This window comes from Sapajus apella, unplaced genomic scaffold (assembly GCF_009761245.1).
Source record: "Sapajus apella isolate SASKATOON/1434 unplaced genomic scaffold, GSC_monkey_1.0 scaffold14, whole genome shotgun sequence".
NCBI classification, from domain to species: domain Eukaryota; kingdom Metazoa; phylum Chordata; class Mammalia; order Primates; family Cebidae; genus Sapajus; species Sapajus apella.
The window spans coordinates 15,985,020-16,005,838 of NW_022436954.1; the positions used below are offsets into that span (position 1 = coordinate 15,985,020).

At 50.2% G+C, this 20,819-nt stretch overlaps 2 protein-coding genes across 12 annotated transcripts in view; one reads left to right on the plus strand and one right to left on the minus strand.

Annotated features, from left to right (window-relative positions):
* On the minus strand, positions 1–18,303 carry NR1H3 (nuclear receptor subfamily 1 group H member 3). 10 transcript variants are annotated; one of them, XM_032282240.1, is made up of 11 exons: positions 11,322–11,360; positions 10,929–11,062; positions 9,780–9,859; positions 9,074–9,250; positions 8,081–8,347; positions 7,329–7,537; positions 7,052–7,231; positions 6,761–6,860; positions 800–913; positions 484–578; positions 1–289 (listed from the first exon to the last, which is right to left on the minus strand). In XM_032282240.1, the coding sequence occupies exons 3-11, from the start codon at positions 9,820–9,822 to the stop codon at positions 143–145; spliced, it is 1,332 nt and encodes a 443-aa protein (XP_032138131.1). In that variant the 5' UTR covers positions 9,823–9,859; positions 10,929–11,062; positions 11,322–11,360; the 3' UTR covers positions 1–142. The 10 variants fall into 10 exon arrangements, with proteins under 10 accessions (XP_032138131.1, XP_032138134.1, XP_032138127.1 ...); XM_032282243.1 differs by having other exon boundaries at positions 9,074–9,255; positions 11,322–11,349; XM_032282236.1 differs by lacking the exon at positions 9,780–9,859 and having other exon boundaries at positions 11,322–11,411.
* ACP2 (acid phosphatase 2, lysosomal) overlaps positions 18,283–20,819 on the plus strand; it is a 10,104-nt gene continuing 7,567 nt past the window's right edge. For both annotated transcript variants that reach the window (XM_032282254.1, XM_032282255.1), the window contains exons 1-3: positions 18,283–18,422; positions 19,280–19,375; positions 19,686–19,772. In XM_032282254.1, coding sequence (XP_032138145.1) covers positions 18,309–18,422; positions 19,280–19,375; positions 19,686–19,772 — 297 coding nt within the window. In that variant the 5' untranslated portion in view covers positions 18,283–18,308. The remainder of the gene's footprint in view (positions 18,423–19,279; positions 19,376–19,685; positions 19,773–20,819) is intronic.

The window sequence follows — 20,819 nt, forward strand, 5'->3', positions numbered from 1 at the left end:
TCCGAACCTTCTGACTCTCTTTTAATCTCCTTGCCCAGCTCCTAGGAATGTTTGCCCTTCTCAGTCGGTTTCACTTCTAGGAGGCAGCCCCTGAGCCTTAGCCATCTGGCCCAGAAAACAGAAAACTATGGGGAAAGAACAGTCATTCGTGCACATCCCAGATCTCAGAGAGCAGCGGTGGGAGCTTCTTGTCCTGCAGGCGCAGTGCAAACACTTGCTCTGAGTGGACGCTGCTCAGGGTCCGGAGGCTCACCAGTTTCATCAGCATTCGTGGAAACATCAGTCGGTCCTGGGGAAAGAAGAGAGATTCAAGCACAGCTTTTGCCTGTCCCCAGGGAAGTGAGGCAAAGGTAGGGGAATTGTGGGAGAGGTGAATTGCCTGCACATCATGTGGTCAGAGTAGTTCTTGAAGGGAAAGCAGGTATGTCAGGCAACGGGCCGGTGCGTGGAAAGGAGGAAAAAGGGCACCATGGGGAGACTCACATGGGGATGGTGGATGGTGACATATGCATGCAGGGCTTCCACATATGTGTGCTGCAGTCTCTCTACCTGGAGCTGGTCCTGCACGTTGGGCCGGTCTATGGGTCACCAAGAGAGTTGAGGAGCAGGTCTGGCCAGGGTCCAGATCCATACCCCAAATTGCAACCAAAAAAATAGAGACGTGCTCCAGCCAACCTCTCCCATTCCAAAATAACACAGCAAATGCCTCCACCCTCCCAACCCACCCCTCGATTCCTGTGGGCCTGCAGCCCTCCTTGGTGCAAGCCTCTTGCTGTTTCCCGTTGCCCCTCTTCCACACCTGCAGAGAAGATGCTGATGGCAATGAGCAAAGCAAACTCGGCATCATTGAGTTGCAGCTCATTCATGGCCCTGGAGAACTCGAAGATGGGGTTGATGAATTCCACTTGCAGCCCTGGGGAGGAAGAAGGGAGGCTGATGCCTGCGGCAGGAGCAGCAGAAACTTCCTTCTCTAAGGCCTCACCTTAGGAAACTACTAGGAACTCACTAAGAAGTCTACAGAGGGGGCCGGGCATGGAGGCTCACGCCTGTAAATCCAAGCACTTTGGAGGCCAGGGCGGGCGGATCACCTGAGGTCGGGAGTTCGATACCAGCTTGACCAACATGGTGAAACCCCGTCTTGAAAAAAAAAGAAGTAAAAATAAAGAAGTCTACAGAGGGCCAGGCATGGTGGCTCAAGCCTGTAATCCCAGCACTGTGGGAAGCCAAGGTGGGTGGATCACCTGAGGTTAGGAGTTCCAGACCAGCCTGGCCAACATGGCAAAACCTCATATCTACTAAAAACACAAAAACTAGCCAGGCACGGTCGCAGGTGCCTGTAATCTCAGCTACTTGGGAGGCTGAGGCAGGAGAATCACTTGAACCTGGGAGGTGGAGGTTGCAGTGAGCCAAGATCACTCCACTGCACTCCAGCCTGAGTGACAGACCGAGATTCCGATTAAAAAAAAAAAAAAAAAAAAAAAGGCCGGGAACGGTGGCTCATGGCTATAATCCCAGCACTTTAGGAGGCCAAGGGGGACGGATTACCTGAGCTCAGTAGTTTGAGACCAGCTTGGGCAACACAGTGAAACCCCGTCTCTACTAAAAATACAAAAATTAGCTGGGTGCTTGTGGTCCCAGCTACTTGGGAGGCTGAGGCAGGAGAATTGCTTGAACCTGGGAGGTGGAGGTTGCAGTGAGCTGAGATTGTGCTACTGCACTCCAGCCTGGGTGACAGAGCAAGACTCCAGCTCCAAAATGAAAAAAAAAAAAAAAGATTCTGTTTTCAGCAGCGCACAGTGACTCACACCTGCAGTCCTAGCTACTCAAGGCTGAGGCAGGAGGATCACTTGAGCCCAGAAGGTCGAGGCTGCATTGAGCCGTGATCACCACTGTGTTCAGCCTGGGTGACAGAGTAAAACATTGCTTCAAAGAAAAAAAAAAACAAACCATTTTTAACTGGCGTTGGCATTACTTATTTGAACACCAGAGACACATTTCATGTATCACATCCTAGAGAGAATACTGCAGTGTGGGTGAGACTCTGGTACCAGACTGTCTGGGGTTGAGTTATGGCTCTGCCACTTATGAAGAAGTTATTTAACCTCTCTGGGCTTTGGCTTTCCCATCTGTAAAATGGGAATAATAATAGTACCTATCATAAACATGTGGCATATATGGTAACTACCACATAAGTGTTTGTAAAATTAATAATTCATGTTTTTTGAGACAGAGTCTCGCTCTGTCTCTAGGCTGGAGTGCAGTGGCGCGATATTGGCTCACTGCAACTTCTGCCTCCTGGGTTCAAGCAATTCTCCTTCCTCAGCCTCCCGAGTAGCTGGAATTACAAGCATGTGCCATCACACCCAGATAATTTTTGTATTTTTAATAGAGACAGAATATCACCATGTTGGCCAGGATGGTCTCAATCTCTTGACCTCGTGATCTACCCTCCTTGACCTCCCAAAGTGCTGGGATTACAGCCATGAGCCACCGCGCCCAGCCAATAAATAATGATTTTTTAATGGAAATGGTCTTTAAAATGCAACAAACCATGATCTAAAGTCATGACACCTAGAGAATACTTTCTCATACACATTGTCAAATTCTCTGCACCCTACACTGTTCCCCAGGCTTTGTCAGATTTCTTTTAGCGACCATCTGCTACATTTTTCCATTCAAGGCTTCTTGGTTAGTCATTTCCTGTACTTTCACCCTGATGTTTATCAAGTGTGTGTGTGTTAGTCCATTTAATGGGTGGGCCCCATTTTCTTTTCTTTTCTTTTTTTTTGAGACAGAGTTTTGTTCTGCCACCCAGGCTGGCTCAATCTCTGCTCACTGCAACCTTGGCCTCCTGGGTTCAAGCGATTCTCCTGCCTCAGCCTCCCAAGTAGCTGAAACCACAAGCGTGTGCCACCTCACCCAGATAATTTTTCTATTTTTAGAAGAGACAGGGTTTTACCAAGTTGGCCAGGCTGGTCCTGAACTGCTGACCTCAAATGATCCGTCCGCCTCAGCATCCCAAAGCTCTGGGATTACAGGTGTGAGCTACTGCACCGCACCTGGCGGCAAGCCCCATATTCTTTTTTTTGAGTCAGAGTCTCACTTACTCTGTTGCCCAGGCTGGAGTCTTGGCTCACTGCAACCTCCACCTCCCAGGTTCAAGGGATTCTCCTGCCTCAGCCTCCCAAGTAGCTGGAATTATAGGCATGTGCCATCACACTTGGCTAATTTTTGTATTTTTAATAGAGATGGGGTTTCACCATGTTGGCCAGGCTGGTCTTCAACTCCTGACCTCATGATCTGCCCATCTCAGTCTCCCAAAGTGCTGGGATTACAGGCATGAGCCACTGCACCCAGCCTGCAAGCCCCATTTTCTAAAGCATTTCTTGGTGAAGATTTGAGCCCCAAAGTGTGGCAAACAGCCCCCTTTACACAGAAATTAAGAAAATATTCTATAATTGGCTAATGCACCTGTAAGGGTCTGCTGATGCTTGCAGAATGGACACCTCAAATGTGCTCAGCCCATGTCACCAGTCATCTACCGTATGCAGTAATAGTAGTGGATAGAGAGAGGAGGAGGCCTGACAAACACAGCTCCTGTTTCCTTCTCCCCAAAACTTCACTCGTGAAATGAGAAATGAAAGGCAAACATGATGACATCAAAACTGCTTATACAAATAAATCTATAAATAGGTACAGATTCAGATAGCACAAGTCTATGAGTACCAAAGGAATACAGAGATATTAGAACTGGGCAGAATTCCAAAAGGAGGATATTCTAAAGGAGAGGAGAGCCATGGTTAAGAAGATCTAAGATAGGGCAGGGCGCAGTGGCTCATGCCTGTAATCCCAGCACTTTGGGAGGCCAAGGCAGCCGGATCATGAGGTCAGGAGATTGAGATCATCCTGGCCAACATGGTGAAATCTCTTCTCTACTAAAAATACAAAAATTAGCTGGGCGTGGTAGCGAGTGCCTATAATCCCAGCTACTCGGGAGGCTGAGGCAGGAGAATTGCTTGAACTCGGGAGGCAGAGGTTGTGGTGAGCCGAGATCACGCCACTGCACTCCGGCCTGGCAACAGAGCGAGATTCTGTTCCCCCCCCCACAAAAAAAGCTGGGCTTTAAACCTGGATAAAGTCATTAAATTACCCCATTAGGTGCCAATACATGCGGGCAGCACACTGGGCAGTACGGAAGGCAAGAGGTGCCAACATAGCCCTGTCAAGCCCTGGCCCTGTCGTGCCCTACAGCAAAGGGAGGTCTTCCTAGAAAGCTCACTGGGTGGGCTTGTGCTGGGAGAGGGAGATACAAGAAGCATATGAGCTGGTCTGAGTCATCAGAAACCAGGGAAGGCTTGATGACTGGCCTGGCCACAGACATACCAGTCCTGAGAATGGAGTCATGGCATCAGCCATATTTTATAGCCCCACTTATCCAGTTGTTAAGCTACTTGGTTTCCTGCTGAAGCTCAATTCCAGTCCCTCCAAAACTCCCTCAGCCTTCCATCCTTTCCCAGGCCAGTTCTGATCACACAAACATTGCCAATAGTTGAATATGAAGAAACCTCTTCTGCATAGCTCCCAAGCAAGCATCAGCTAGAGAGCCACAGTGTGAACTAATTCTTGGAGAAAATACTTCAGACACAGAGTGGGGATGGAAGCATTTGCTCTTATTGTACATCCCCTCTGGGCATGTTTGCCATGCCGTGGTTCCAGTTCGTCAGAAAGTGCAATTGAAAAAGAGTAGGGGAGACCCCGTGTGGTGGCTCGTGCCTGTACTCCCAGCACTTTGGAAGGTCGAGGCGGGTGGATTGCTCGAGCTCGGGAGTTCGAGACCATTTCAAGACCAGCCTGGGCAACATGACAAAACCCATTCTCTATAAAAAATATAAAAATCAGGCCGGGTGGGGTGGCTTATGCCTGTAATCCTAGCACTTTGGAAGGCCGAGGTGGGTGGACCCATTGAGGTCAGGAGTTCAAAACCAGCCTGGCCAACATGGTGAAACCTCATCTCTACTAAAATTACAAAAAATTAGCTGGGCATGGTGGTGGATACCTGTAATCCCAGCTACTTGGGAGGCTGAGACAGGAGAATCACTTGAACGGGTTGCAGTGATCGTGCCATTGCACTCCAGCTAGGAAACAGAGCGAAACTCTGCCTAAGAAATATATATTTTATATATAGTATATACTTTGTTTATATATTTGTTGTATATTATATATTATTTATTATATATAATTTATTAAATATATTTTTATTTATATATATTTAATAAATATATACTTATATATATATATAAAATAAATTAGCCGGGCGTTGTGGTGTGTGCCTGTATTCCCACCTACTTGGGGGGCTGAGGCAGGAGAATTGCTGGAGTCCAGGAGGTTGAGGCTGCAGTGAGCCATGTTCATGCCACTGCACTCCAGCCTGGGTGGCAGAGCAAGACCTTGTCTTAAAAAAAAAAAAAAACCAATAGGGGAAATCAGCCCCCATGATCCCCAAAGAGCACATGTGAGGAAGATTAGTTCATTTTCTGACTACTAAAAGGTTCAGTGCATCGAGTTTCAAACCTTTTTTTCTTTTTCTTTTCTTTTTTTTTTTTTTTGAGATGGAGTTTCGCTCTTGTTACCCAGGCTGGAGTGCAATGGCGCGATCTCGGCTCACCGCAACCTCCGCCTCCTGGGTTCAGGCAATTCTCCTGCCTCAGCCTCCTGAGTAGCTGGGACTACAGGCACGCGCCACCATGCCCAGCTAATTTTTTGTAGTTTTAGTAGAGACGGGGTTTCACCGTGTTGACCAGGATGGTCTCGATCTCTTGACCTCGTGATCCACCTGCCTCGGCCTCCCAAAGTGCTGGGATTACAGGCTTGAGCCACCGCGCCCGGCCTTCAAACCTTTTTTTCAAGCTATAAAATCTGCAAGCAAAATATTATGTAGCAGTGCAATATATAACGCAGATTTAAATGGAGCTTCTTGTTTGGCTAACGTAAGAATGGAGGACATTTCTGTGCCTCCCTGTTTCTCCTCCAAGGTGCCATTTCCATAAATCCCTCAGGTTCCTTGGAACACAGTTTGAAAACTACTGACCTGAAGCAACAGAAGACAGGGGTCTATCTGGAGCAGATGAGAGAAGCCTGTAAGCATTCCAATTTTCCATCTTCAAAAAACAAGGGGAGCCTTTCCTTACCAGCCACCCAAACATTGGACCCGTGGCTCTGTAGTCACTATGAGCCTATGACATAAAGCACCAGTCTTGGCCAGGCTCAGTGGGATTACATCCCTGTAATCCCAGCACTTTGGGAGGCTGAGGCAGGTGGATCACTTAAGGTCAGGAATTCAAGGCCAGCCTGGCCAACATGGTGAAACCCTGTCTCCTCCAAAAATACAAAAATTAGCCAAGCATGGTGGCGCACACCTGTAATCCCAGCTACTCGGGAGGCTGAGGCAGGAGAATTGCTTGAACCCAGGAGGTGGAGGTTACAGTGAGCTGAGATTGCATCACTGCACTCTAGTCTGGGTGACAGAGCGAGACTCTGTCTCAAAAACAACAGCAAAAACAACAACAGCAATAAACAAGGTGTCGTGGGTGGCTCACGCCTGTAATCCCAGCACTCTTGGAGTCCAAGGCAGGAGGATCAAATGAGGCCAGGAGTTTGGGACCAGCCTTGGCAACATAGTAAGACACCATCTCATTTTTTACAAATAAAAAAGAAGCACCTGTCCATCCAAGCCCAATCCCTGTGTGATCTCAGTTCTCACCTGCTTTAGCAAAGTCTTCCCGGTTATAACTGAAATCCTTGAGGAAGGTGATACTCTCACTCCCAGGGTTGTACCTCCGAGATGTCTCCAGAAGCATCACCTGCACATAAGCAGCAGACCTCAAACGGGGACGAGGAGGGCTGGTCTTGGAGCATGGCCCCTTCCAGGGAGGCCGATTCCCCTCATCCCTGCTTCCCAGCAGATCTGGCTCTCCCAGCTCGATGTCTGGAGGCCCTCCCACAGATAATCCCACTCTGCTTCTCCCTTCATCCCTCGCCCTTCTCCAGCCACCTCGATCGTAGAGGTCTTTAGCAGGGCAATCTGGTCCTCCCGGCTGAGCTGCAGGAAGCCAGGAAGCTGTTTAGCAAAGTCAACTATCTCCTGCACAGAGACGATGGCCAGCTCAGTGAAGTGGGCAAAGCGCTGCTGACGGGCCTCCCGGCTGTGGGGGTCTGGTGCCATGGGCCAAGGCTACCCAGGAGGAAAAAGGCAAAGCACTTTGAGTCGAACATCAAGAAGCCCACTGGTGATCTGGGCGCAGCCACCTCTCCCCAGATGTGTCAAGTACCGTGACTCGAAGCTGGTCGGAAAAGGAGCGCCGGTTACACTGTTGCTGGGCAGCGACCAGCTTCTCGATCATGCCCAGTTGCTCTGGGCTGAGCTGGGGCAGGATCTGGGGGGGTGAGGAAGCCCTGAGGGGCAGGGATGTGGCATGAGCCTGTTCCTCCTCCTGCCGCTTCAGTTTCTTCAGGCGGATCTGTTCTTCTGACAGGACACCTAAGGACAGGGCCAAATGTGAAGAGGGGTGCAGATAGGGAGACAGGAAGCAAGAAGGGGGCAAAAGGGGTGGTTTGGGGCCCAAGAAAAGCAGACAGCACTGGGAAAAGGGAAGAAGATTTTTTTTTTTTGAAATGAAGTCTCACATTCACCCAGGCTGGAGTACAGTGGCATGATCTCAGCTCACTGCAACCTCCACCTCCAAGGTTCAAGTGATTCTTCTGTCTCAGCCTTCTGAGTAAGTAGGATAATACAGGCACATGCCACCACACCTGGCTAATGTTTGTATTTTTAGTAGAGGCGACAGGATTTCACCATGTTGGCCAGGCTGGTCTCAAACTCCTAACCTCAGGTGATCCACCTGCTTTGGCCTCCCAAAGTGCTGGGATTACAGGTGTGAGCCACTGCTCCCGGTCAAGAAAGATATTTTAATCCAAACTTAGGGACCGGTTAGCCCCGGCAAGTTCAGGCACCTGTCTGCGGTCACACCCTGGCTCCCTCTTTCCCCTCAGCCTCTTCCCCACTCCAGCCCCAGAAACTCACACTCCTCCCGCATGCCAGCCTGGCGGCATTTGCGAAGCCGACACTCCTGGCACTTGCGACGCATATAGGTGTCCATGGGGCAGTGGCCGCCGCTGTGGCAGACATAGCGCGCTCCCTTGATGACACTGCGGCGGAAGAATCCCTTGCAGCCCTCGCAGCTCAGAACGTTGTAGTGGAAACCGGAGGCCTTGTCCCCACACACGCTGCATAGCTCGTTCCCCAGCATTTTGGGGGCTGGCCCCTTTTTCCGCTTTTGTGGACGGAGCTCTGGAGACAGGAAAGTGCCTCAGTGCTCTCCCCAGAGGAAAGAACTTCCTGTTCTCCCTGACTCAGCCACTGCCTTGGGCACTCAGTGACCTCCATTCCCTTGAACTCCAGTCTCTCTTTTATGAGAACAGTAGCCCTCATTTGCCAAGTGTCATTATGTTCTAGGTACTGTATGACCCTTTTATATACATTGATCCTTATGAAAAACATACATTTATTTTTTTTATTTATTTATTTTGAGACTGAGTCACTCTCTTGCCCAGGCTAGAGTGCAGTGGTGTGATCTCTGCTCACTGCAACCTCCACCTCCCAGGTTCTCCTGCTTAAGCCTCTTGAGTAGCTGGGACTACAGGTATGTGCTACCACACCTGGCTAATTTTTTGTATTTTTAGTAGAGATGGGGTTTCACTGTGTTAGCCAGATGGTCTCGAGCTCCTGACCTCATGATACGCTCGCATCAGCCTCCCAAAGTGCTGGGATTACAGGTGTGAGCCACCACGCCTGGACCATAATTTTTATTTACATTTTATAAACAAGGAAATTGAGGCTCAGAAAGGCCTAAAGTAGAGACAAAATTCACACTTCGATCAGTCAAATTTAGTTAGCTCCAAAGCTTTTGGACTTAACCATGAAATTATATATAAGGTAAAACCCCCCAAGGAACCTCTTCCAGATCCAAGGAACCTCTTCCAGATCCTACCTCCTCCAAGCCCAGAAGCTCCTCACCTGAGTGTTCTGAAGGGGGCTCTGCCCTGGTGAGCAGGGCTGTGGGCTCTGCAGCCTCCAGCCCCACCCCTGCAGAGTGGGCCATCCTGGCTTCCTCTCTGAGGATGCAGCTGCTGCCTCCCTGGGCCTGGCTGCTTGCATCCTGTGTGCCTGGTTTCCACAGCGCCACTGCAGAGTCTGAGCTCCAAAAGAGAGGCACAAGGGGGTCTCAGGCCCCATCCTGGCTCCCCTGTCCAGTGTTCTAGCTGGGAAACTGCAAGCTTATCCCCACCCTTAGAGGGCAGCAAAGTCCCAGCTCAGGCTTTGGGACCCTAGGGTCCGTGTGGGCTCTAGCTAGGACTAGTCACTTGTTTCTTACATCTCAAGCCCTTAACGAAGATATTAACCCTTGTCTCTTTGTGGGGCTGGAATGTATACATTTCAGAGGTCAGACAAAACTCTTTAAAGCCAGAGCAGAGTAAGCACTTAGCTGGCCAGCTCTCTCCAGCAGCAAGCCCAGATTAGGGAGGACTGGGCGTGTGACTGCAAAGACCAGGCAGTGGAACCAGGGGAGAGGTGACCTGGGAGGCAGGCAAGCACCATTAAGAATGACTCTGGACTGCTCTCTGGAGGAGGGAAGAAGGCAGGTAATGAAGGAGGCTGATTCCTACAGGAGGCGAGGAGCCTGCAGTCTGGGCTCAGGGGATAGGGCTGGAATGAAGCTTACCAGGAGGAATGTCAGGCACAGGGGCCCCCAGCCACAAGGACATCTCTTCCTGGAGTCCTGGTCATTACCAAGGCACTGCCCTGCAGGAAGGACCCAGGTTATACTCTTCTAGAACTGGGATCCTTTCTGGCCTCAGCTCCCTTCTCCACCTGACCCTCCCTTTTATCAGTACCAACAATATCAGCTAACATTTACTTGCTATATATTAGCCTATACTAAGGATTTATTGCATTACTATTATGTTTTTTAGAGACAGGGTCTCCCTATGTTGCCCAGGCTGGTCTAGGAACTCCTCGGCTCAAGTGATCCTCCCACCTGGGCCTCCCAAAGTGTGGGGATTACAGGAGTGAACCACTGCACCCAGCCTGTTATAAACTTTATATGCTTTCCTCATAATATCTCTCTGAAGTCAAGACTATTTTTTTTTTTTTGAGATGGGGTCCCTCTATGTTGTCCAGGTTAGAGCTCAGCACTATTCACAGGTGTAATAATAGTGCATTATCACCTCAGACTACTGGGCTCAAGCAATCAGCTTCCTGAGTAGCTGAGATGATAGGCTCACGCTATTGCTCCCGGCTCAGGAAGATTCTTAAACCCATTTTACAGGTGAGCAAACTGAGGTTCAAAGAGATTAAGTAACTATGGTCACACAGGCAGCAGTAGAGTCAAGACTCCAACCCTGCTCTGACTCCAAAGTCTGGGCTCCCAGACGCTGTGCCAGCCTTTCTCCCCCAAAGTGCCCTCCAGGCCAGCAGGGAATATTTGGGTACATCTGCCCTGCTTCTCTCGGCCCCTTCCCCCTCACTGCAACACTGAGGACAGCCAGAGTTGAGCAGGACCAAGAGACAGGATCAAAGCTCACTCCACCCAGTGAAATACGCTGCTTATTAGAGACCCTCACTCGAGCCACTTCCCAGGGTCCCAGCACAAACCACTTGTCTCCAAGAATCTCCCCAATTCACATGGAGGACCTCCTCCACCAGAACCCCTCATGAGTTATTCTGGGACCCAGAGTCCTGTTCCTGTCCCAAGCTCCCATCACGATCACCCCTCACTTTTCCCCAGAAACCCCCTTTTCAGATCCTTAGGACATTCCCCTACCCCACCCCAGATACAGAGCCCCAGGCCACTGCTAAGGAGCAGACCCACCGAATCCCCAGGCCACCAGACTTCCTGGGTGGGCAGTCTCTGGAGCCCCCTTGCTGGGAGAAGAGGATGGTGCAGTTCCCTGTCCAGAGGCCTTGGTGGCCAGCCGGCGAGCTGGAGCTGAGCACAAGCGGGACCTGGAACCCCAGGGAAGTAGCAGTTTGGGGAAAGGCTGAGAGGAGGGACTGCCAAGGGGTCGGGCCACCCCTCCTTCCTGCCTGGCGACCGGAGCCCTCCCCTCCTCACCCCGCCCACAGAGCAGCTTCTCCATCAGGTTGGCTCCTCCCCAGCAGGCCACCCCCTCTCCCGCCACTCCCACCCCCTACTCTCAGCCAAAGCAGTGGCATTTCCCTGCAGACTTGCCAAGTTCCATGTCTCTCCCCTTCCTCTCCTTACCCAGCGCTCTTAGCAGCTATTGCAGAAGGACTGCCTCCCAGGAACCCCCACCCCAATCCCAGCAGCCTCCAGAGTCGGTGTTCCCTTCCCTCCATAGACGACACCTCGAGGAGCAAAGGTCCGGGCACAGCCCGGAATTGCGACACTGGGCCCCAGCCTGCTTTCCCAGCCTCTCTCCTCCTCCCTTGCCTCTGGGAAGAGGCCAAGAAGCCCTCCCTGGGCCTCAGCCAAGCTGGTAGAAATCCAGGGGTGGAGAGAGACAGGTGCTGGGCCTTCCAAAGAGTTTCTGAATGTGGGTGCCCTGCGGGGACCGCAGAAAGAAGAGGAGGCCAGGAGAGCCTTTGGTAGGAAATCTGCAATGAGCAATGGCAGGCCTGGGATGGGGGGGAGGGGTTGGCAGGAGGCAGGCAACGCAGGTGCCAGCACAGGATGGACCTGGGAAAGTGTGCAGGCTGCCTCATCTGAGGAAGAGCCCTATCTGAAGTGATGGCAGGCTCCCAGCAGCAGCTACTGAGACTGTAGCCATATTCTTCCCACTCTGCTGCCTGGGGCATGAAATCCATGAAAGTATACATCCTATTTCATTGATTTCATCTCCCCTAAAACCCCTGAAACAGGGCCTGGCATAGAAGAGGCAACAGAGTAGGTATTGTGTTCCTATTTGTTGAATGAATAACAAGAAAAATATTCTCTTCTATCCCCTACTTGTTAGCCCTAGTCAATTTTTTTTTTATTCCTTTTTTTTTTGAGGTGGGGCCTCGCTATGTTGCCCAAGCTAGTTTCATACTCCTGGGCTTAAGCCATCCTCCCACCTCAGCCTCCCAAAGTGCTGGGATTACAAGTGCGCACCACCACAACTGCCGGAGTCAATTTCAACTCAGCATGTAGATTTGGCGTTCAGGCTCTGGGCTCAGATTTTGGGTTCAAATCCTAAACCTCTTATTACCTGTGTGATCTTGATTGAGCAAGTTACTTAATATATCTGAATCTTTGTTTCCCTATCTTTAAAATAGGAATATTTGAGCCAGCAATGGTATGTTGAAAAATAAAAAGGCCAGGCATGGTGGCTCGTGCCTGTAATCCCAGGACTTTAGGAGGCCAAGGTGGGCAGATCACTTGAGGTCAGGAGTTTTGAGACCAGCGTGGCCAAAGTAGTGAAACCCCATCTCTACTAAAAATACATAAATTAGCCAGGCATGGTGGTGCACATCTGTAATCCCAGCTACTCAGGAGGCTGAGGCAGGAGAATCGCTTGAACCCGGGAGGTTGCAATGAGCCAAGATCATGCCACTGGACTCCAGCCTGAGGGTAATAGCCTGAGCTCCACTTGACAGAGGACACTGAAACTCATGTGAGGGCTTTTTCCAAGACCACACAGCTAGTAGCCAGGCTGGGATCAGAACCCAGATGTCCTCACTCCAGTCGTTGTGCTGTGTCAGAGTCCAGGACAATCTTGTCTTGTTGCTTCTTAGGCCAGTGAAGTGCTGGAATGGAAGCAGCCAGGGCTGGTGGGCTACAGAGGAGAGGCTGAGAACCCTGCAGATGCTCCAGTCCAGATGTGGGAGGCGAGGAGTTGAGGTTACTGCTGGTCATTCACCCCCTGCCCCATTCCCAGTTTCCTGCTCATGGGCTCTTCCTGTTTTGCTATGAACTCCAGTTCCCATGGGGCCCACATTAAAGCATTTGAGGACAGGGGGCCAGGGCAGGCAGCCAAAGGGACCAAAACAGATGAACAGGGCACCAGGGAAGAGAACAGAGGAAACAGGGAGAGTGAACAGTGGGTGTGGGGTGGGACAGGAGCCAGATGAGAAAAAGATGAAGGCTGAGGCAGAAGAGGAGCCTGGTGAAAGATGGGGGGAAGCACAGGGTAGGACAGGGGAACAGGCAGGGGCTGGGGAGCAGAGTGTGAGAAGCAGCAGGCCGGGTGGTGTTGCAAAATCTGCCCATGTATTCATTTTCATATTTGAGAAAAGCCCCTGTGACACCCCCATCTCAGACTTCTGCCTCCAGCTTTTGCTGTTGTTCCCCCTCATCACAAGGTCATCCCCTCCCATGGCCCCCACCCTGGTCTGGGTATCTCTGAGTCACAAGCACCAGGCTCTCCTTTCCTCTCGCTTGTGTTCCCTCTTTGATTTTCACAAGGCCCCAGCTGTCCTGGAAAAGCAGAAACCAGGGACTGTAGTCCCTGAGAGACAGGCACTATTCTGTCCCAGCACCCACATCACCAGTCCAGCTCCCTCCTCTACCTCCCAGAAGCTCCAGCCCAGCAGGCAGTCAGAGATGTCCCCGAGATGCCTGGTTTCAGGAAACTCAGGACTCAGTGGGCTGGGGTCTGGTGCCCTATCATCTGAGAGCTGGGAGAAGCCTCTTTCATCCACTTTGTTCTTCAACTCCCTCTCCTGACACCTAGTCTCCCCACAGGTGGCTTTGCAGGATCCAGGGCTATACATGAGTCCCATCTGGAGGTGGAGGGGAGGGGGCAGGCTATGGCCAACTGCTGAAAAAGTAGGTCAGGGCGCCAAATCCCCCAAGCCAGGGAGTTGGCCTCAGCCTCATCTCCTGTTTAGGAGGAATTATAAACACGACTTCAAACGCCAGAGCTGTCCTATTAGGTTACAACTCAGAAACCCCAACCGTCATCCCCACAAAGAGGGAAAAGGAGGAGAAAATGGGAGAAGACCAAAACCTGTTGGCAGTATTTCCACGGAGTTTCTGGAGACCAACCACTGACACTTGCTTCAAGCCAGGGCAAGCAGTCAGGTGATCAGCAGCTGGAATCACGTTCCCACTTTGCCAGCCCCAGCCCTATGGCACAGTCCCAACGGGCCACAGTTGTTAGGTCCAGAGCTCCCCTAGTCCTGTGAGCCCCTTCTGTGTTTCCCTGGCTCCTGTAAGAAGCCATGTCCCTGGGAACACACTTGGGGATCTACGAAGTCACATATCTGGCCCCCCAGAACCTCCACAGGTTTCTTCGTGCAGCAAGGGGAAACTTGAAGCAGAAACAGGAGTATTCACCAGCCACGGTCACAGGCACTATATGGCTAATCCCCCTGAAAGCACTCATTCCCATGAAGCAGGCCACAGGGTAAGGTTTGCAGAGCTGGACAAGGGCAACTGCTTCTTGTTCCCTCCTTTACCATTCTGGAAGGGTGGGAAGTGTGGGGATCATCTTACAGACCTACTTGCGTATCTACTCAAGTGACTTCTGCCCAACCTTCCAATCACAAGAAAGAATAATCCAGAATCCTGGATTCCCAGACCTGAGTTCAGAGATTATATGAAAGGTAGAAAGGAAAGAGGTAACATTTATTTCATCTCTACTACATACGTTTATCTTTACATGTATTATTTCATTTATTCTCACAGTAAACTCTAGGAGATAGTTACTAACAAGGAGCAAATATCAAATCTGAATACAGGTATAAGACTGGGTGTGGTGGCTCACACTTGTAATCCCAGCACTTTGGGAGGCTAAGGAGGGCAGATCACTTGAGTCCAGGAGTTTGAGACTAGCCTAGGCAATGTGGCAAAACCCCATCTTTACAAAAAAAAAAAAAAAATTAGCCAGGTGTGGTGGCATCTGCCTGTAGTCCCAGCTACTTGGGGGGCTGAGGTGGGAGGATTGTTGGAGCTCAGGAGGTCAAGGCTGCAGGAAGCCATGATTGCACCACTGCACTTAGCCTGGGCGACAGAGGGAAGACTGTCTCAAAAAAAGAAGAAGAATACAATTATAGCTGATTCAGAAGTTCGAACTCGAGCTCAAACTCAAACAAACAAAAATCACAAACCTTCCAATTATATAAATCTGCCTCTTCAGATGCCTCTTTTCATGGTCTCAAAAAGAAGAGGAAGAGGAAGAAGAGAATGACAAGCATAGCTGATTCAAAAGTTCGAGCTCAAGCTCAGACAAGCAAAAATCACAAACACTCCGCTACATAAAACCGCCTCTTCAGATGGGAAAAAAATGGCTAATGTGCCTAGATTTAGATTTACTTTCACCAACACAGGATAAGGTAGTGGTTCCTGTCCTCACCTTCAGAGATTCTGATTTATTTGATTTGGGATAGGCCCATGTATCCATCTATCTCACCATCTACATGTCTTTTTTTTTTCATCTGTAGTTAGGAACCAAAGTGTAAGGACCACAGAATCAGACAGAAAATGCAAAGGCTTGGGGGAAGCGGGGTGAAGAAACTGGGGCTCGGCTCCAGGCCCTACTATCTACTGTGCTGTAATCAATCCCCACTCTTCCTGGAATAGTTTCTCCATAAAAAAACTGAAATCACATCTGCTTCATCAATCGCTCCTACATGGGATACTTGCAGGCACAAAGAATATAGATATATTTGAGCAAGTGGGAAGAAATGCAAAAGCTGAATTTGAGAGATGGCTAAAATTTGGTGAGCCAAAGAGTTACACTCTGAAAGTACAATGTTCTGGCTAGTTTGCAAGGAGAGAGGCTCATTAAAACAAAACACTCAAACCCCCTCCCCCCAAGTAATATGCAGTATTTTGCCAATCAGCCAGGCCCCATTTATTTTATTTATATATTTTTGAGACAGAGTCTCACTCTGTCACTCAGGCTGAAGTGAAGTGGCGCAATCTCAGCTCACTGCAACCTCTGCCTCCTGGATTCAAGCGATTTTCCTGTCTCAGCCTCCCAAGTAACTGGGATTACAGGCGTACATCACCATGCCTGGCTAATTTTTGTATTTTTAGTAGAGGCGGAGTTTCACTGTGTTAGCTAGGCTGTTTTCAAACTCCTGACCTCAGGTGATCTGCCCACCTCGTCCTCCCAAAGGGCTGGGATTACAGGTGTGAACCACTACACCCAGCCTAGACCCCATTTTAGTCCCACAAATGTGAAAAGGTTTCCTTTGATAAAAACCTCTTTATTGAAAGTATTTCAGAATCTACAATGCAATTTGAGTAGCCTGCAAGAAGCAGCCCATTATAGACTATTTAACTGAAAATCACAAAACTTGACTTTTAATGCATTCTCCTGGACTGTGAATTTGGGTAAGTCACTTCCTATCTCTAGGTTTGTTTTCCTAATCTGTAAAGTAAGAGGACTAGGTTAAATCAAGTATTCAGAGATGCTGATTTATGAAACCTCTAATAGTCTTTGTGAGCCATTTGGGATTATATGCAAACTTCCATGTGTGTGTTTATATGTGTGAACATTTTTCTGGAGAAGAGGTGCAAAATTTTCATGTGATTCTTAAAAGGGATTGTGACTAAATAAGAAGGTCAAGAACTATTTGGCTACCCAGGCCTCTTATTCTATTTGCTTCTCGCCCTCCTCCATGACAACTCTGGAAGCAAAGTGTAGATCCTGAAGTATATGGAAATAATTGAATCTGGAGTCCTAGGGCAAAATAAGGACAGATAAGTGTGATCTTTTTTTTTTTTTTTTAAGACATGGTCGCAGTTGCACCATCATGGCTGCAGCCTCCATCTCCCAGGCTTAAGGTGATTGATCTTCCCACCTCAGCCTCCCAAGGAGTTAGGTGCATGCCGCCACACCTGGCTAATTTTTAAACTTTTTTTGGTAGAGACAAGATCTTCCTATGCCGCTCAGGCTGATCTCGAACTCCTGGGCTCAAGCAATCTTCCCACCCTGGCCTCCCAAAGTGCTGGGATTACATATGTAAGCCACCACACCAAGCCTAATCAGTTTTTTGTTGTTATTGTTGTTCTGAGATGGAGTCTTACTCTGCTGCACAGGCTGGGGGGCAGTGGCGTGATCTCGGCTCACTGCAACCTCTGCCTCCAGGGTTCAAGCGATTATCCTCTCTCAGCCTCCTGAGAAGCTGGGATTACAGGAGTGCACCATGACACCCAGCTAATTTTTTTCTTATTTTTAGTAGAGACAGGGTTTCGCCATGTTGGCCAGGCTGGTCTCGAACTCCTGACCTCAGGTGATCCGCCTGCCTTAGCCCCTAGGCGCCCAAGCCTGATCAGTTTTGTTTCCCAAAGATCTGAGATTTGCTTCTAGCAGGCAGATCTGAATCAAAGCATCCCCAGGACCTATGATCTTAACTCCTGCAACCGTCACAGGAGTCACAAAGTCCTGAGGCCAAACTGGCTGCACCTGAATCCTGATGGCCAATATCAAGAGGGCCACTGATTCTGTGGAAACCCAGCTACTCCCACTTTATGGTATGTGCCTGCCCCTTACCTCAAAATACCTCTCCACTGGTCTGAAATTCCTCCCCTAGGGATTCAGTACTTTGGGTTTGCAAAGTCTGAACATCCTGTGCAACCCAACTCCTTTGGGAAGAGGCATGACTTCTTGACTCAATTATAATTAACTAAAACTTGGAAGTGGAGGAGAGGAAGGACAAGGAAAGGACTGGAAGGGAAAGTGAGAGGGTTACTGAAGCTTTGTGCGGGGCAGGAACGGTAGGCTGGACTGGGAGCAACCTCAAGGACACAGGGAGTCCAAAGGGTTGTTGACACACTGTGCCCTGCACCCCAAGCAAAACGTCTCTCAGAGAACAGGGCCAGGGCTCAATCTCCACCAAAGGCAGAGGCGTGGAGAGACGGGATCTCTACTTTCCCATCCCTCGCCTCGATTCTGCCCCCGCTCTAGCTAGGGGATCAAGCCCAGCAGCACCCGGACTGGAGGGGACATTTGCTCTCCAGGCCACAGTCCCGCCCACTGCAAGCTCCACCTTGGTAAGGGATTTCTCCAGGCAGAGGCAAACGCGAACTCATGGCCTTCTTTATCAAGATGAGGTCTTCGAGTTCTGGCTGCCGCGCCAGGTCGCGCTACATTCCAACGCTCCTCCGCTACAGCCAAATCATTACCCTCCTACACTCACTCCCACCGAGACTGCGCCTTCTCCCCCAACCCGAGCCAGTCCCTAAGTAAGATGGAGGCGAGCGCACTTCCGGCGTGTGTCCTTATGGGTGCGTCCGGGCGGCTGCTGCAGGTGCCACCTAGCGGGTTCCAGCCTTTTTGCTGCATAGATTACAACGGAGATGGCGGGCAAGCGGTCCGGCTGGAACCGGGTGGCTCTCCTCCAGCTCCTTCTCTGCGTGAACTTGATGGTGATGCCGCCCACCCAGGCCCGGAGTCTGCGCTTCGTTACCTTGGTAATGAGAGATGGGGTCACCAAAGAGTTCCCCGAAGCTAGAGGGGCAAAGGCCAGCTGGTGAAGGTCGGGGATCTTGGGAAGGAACAGCTGATTTAGGAGGAGACGCCTGGCCTGGAAAGCTAGGGGGCTGGGTTCAGGATTGACGTGAAGCCTTGGGTTATGGGGGTCAGGGTGACCGAATAGGTCGGGGTGAGTCTGCCCTGAGACAGGGAAGTAGTTGAATGATTAAGACTCATCTCTAAGGCCGGGCGCGGTGGCTCAAGCCTGTAATCCCAGCACTTTGGGAGGCCGAGGCGGGTGGATCACGAGGGCAAGAGATCGAGACCATCCTGGTCAACATGGTGAAACCCCGTCTCTACTAAAAATACAAAAAATTAGCTGGGCATGGTGGCACGTGCCTGTAATCCCAGCTACTCAGGAGACTGAGGCAGGAGAATTGCCTGAACCCAGGAGGCGGAGGTTGCGGTGAGCCGAGATCGTGCCATTGCACTCCAGCCTGGGTAACATGAGTGAAACTCCGTCTCAAAAAAAAAAAAAAAAAAAAAAAAGACTCATCTCTAAAGAAGCCTTTGGTTATCTTCTTTTCCCAAGTCCCCACCACACACATTGCTTTCACTTCTCTTTTCCCTTCCCACCGTACCTTGGCTTTGCCTGTGGTCTCCAGTGGCATTGTTTAGCCAAGTTAGAATCTCTGGAATCTGGAAGAAGTGACTGACTCCTAGCTGGAGTCTTTTGTAGCGAGTAGGCTTCCCAGAGGGAATGAGACTTCCTTCCCAAAATGGGGCAAAGGATAGGCTCTGGGTTCCTATCAAGGAGACCCTTCTGACCTATAGGCCAACCATTTTCTTCCCTCAGCTGTACCGCCACGGAGACCGTTCACCAGTGAAGACATATCCCAAGGACCCCTATCAGGAAGAAGAATGGCCCCAGGGGTTTGGTCAGTTAACAAAGGTGGGTCAGAAGCCAGACTTTCCTCAGGGTGAGCTGCAGAATGAGTGATGTCTAGAGCAGGCTACAGAACTTGGAGCCCTACTCAACTGCCTTTTCCCACGTGGGTGCTGACTTTGACCAGATTTCATAACCTTCAACTCTGCGCCCATGATACTGCCATGCATGACTGTCCACTTAATGAAAGACTTCTGGGATCAGAGTAACTCACTCCAGCAAAGGGTACCCTGGAAAGCAACAGGGCCTATACCCTATGGGGCTTGTGAGCCACCCCTTTCCTCTAGACCCTCTTAACCCTTGAGTTTGCCCACAGGAGGGGATGCTACAGCACTGGGAGCTGGGCCAGGCCCTGCGGCAGCGCTACCACGGCTTCTTAAACACCTCTTACCACCGGCAAGAGGTAAGGCTGGGAGCTCCAGAGGCAAAGGGAATGGGGGTGTGCCGCCCTCATCTTTTGCCCTCAGGAAGCCTAAGGCTGAGACTGAGCACTTTGACCTCCTTCCCGTATTTTTGGTCACAACTACAGGAAAAGACATCTGAGAGCTGTCTGGAACAAAGTCCTAGGAGCTGAGTTGCCCCTGATTGGCTGGGAAGAGGCGAACCTGATTAAGCATCCAAATTCAGACTTAAGGGTGGGACTGGCAGAGGGGTTCCTGACCCTGTGAAATCACAGGCTTTTTATCCAAGACATTTACTGAATACCTATTAAAGGCCAGGGACTGTGCTAGCACTTTGCACACAGTGGTGCACCACACAGATATGCTCTCTGTCTTCATGGAGCTTAGAATGTCATGGAATGTCATGGGGGTATCTGATGATAAACCAGACAGAGCCAAGATGAAAGACGTCGAGGAAGACATGCATAGATAGGGCACATCAGGGAGACTGGTGAGTGTACCTGTTCCTTGAGTCCTTGCCCCACCCCAGGGATGGGGAAACTGTTCCTCTGGTTACCACGCTCAGCCACAGCTGTCTCAAGAGTCCCTAGACATTGTTATTGTTCCCTGAAGGCCCAGCTCTGTCCTAAGCTTGTCCTTCCCCAGTTTCCTCCTCCCTTTTCATGAGCCACTGTCTCTCATGATCTCTTCAGAATGTGTACATGTATTTTAAAGGGGCCTCGCTCTGTCACCCAAACTGTAGTAGAATGACTAAGTCATAGCTCACTGCCACCTCAAATTCCTGGGCTCTAGTGATCCTCCTGCCTCAGCCTCCCAAGTAGCTAGGACTACAGGTACCCGTCACACCTGGCTAATTTTAAAATTTTTTGTAGAGACAGGGTCTCACTGTTGCCCAGGCTGGTTTCAAACTCCTGGCCTCAAGTGATCCCCCTGCACTGGCCTCCCAAACTGCTAGGATTATAGGCATGAGCCATGAGGCCCAGCCTTTATCTTATTTTTTTCTCCCTGGTCTCTAAAGGTAGTCACTGGAGGCAGTTTCTGCCCCAAGG

What these genes read in the sequence shown, in the direction of transcription:
- NR1H3 (XM_032282245.1), bottom strand. Translation starts at nt 18,294, where the DNA reads ATGCAGCAAAAAGGCTGGAACCCGCTAGGTGGCACCTGCAGCAGCCGC. An exon ending in CATAAGGACACACGCCGGAA is followed by an intron (nt 9,242 to 18,215) that starts GTGCGCTCGCCT and finishes CAGACTCTGCAG; the next exon opens with TGGCGCTGTGGAAACCAGGC. An exon ending in TAAAGACCTCTACGATCGAG is followed by an intron (nt 6,861 to 7,051) that starts GTGGCTGGAGAA and finishes GCTTATGTGCAG; the next exon opens with GTGATGCTTCTGGAGACATC.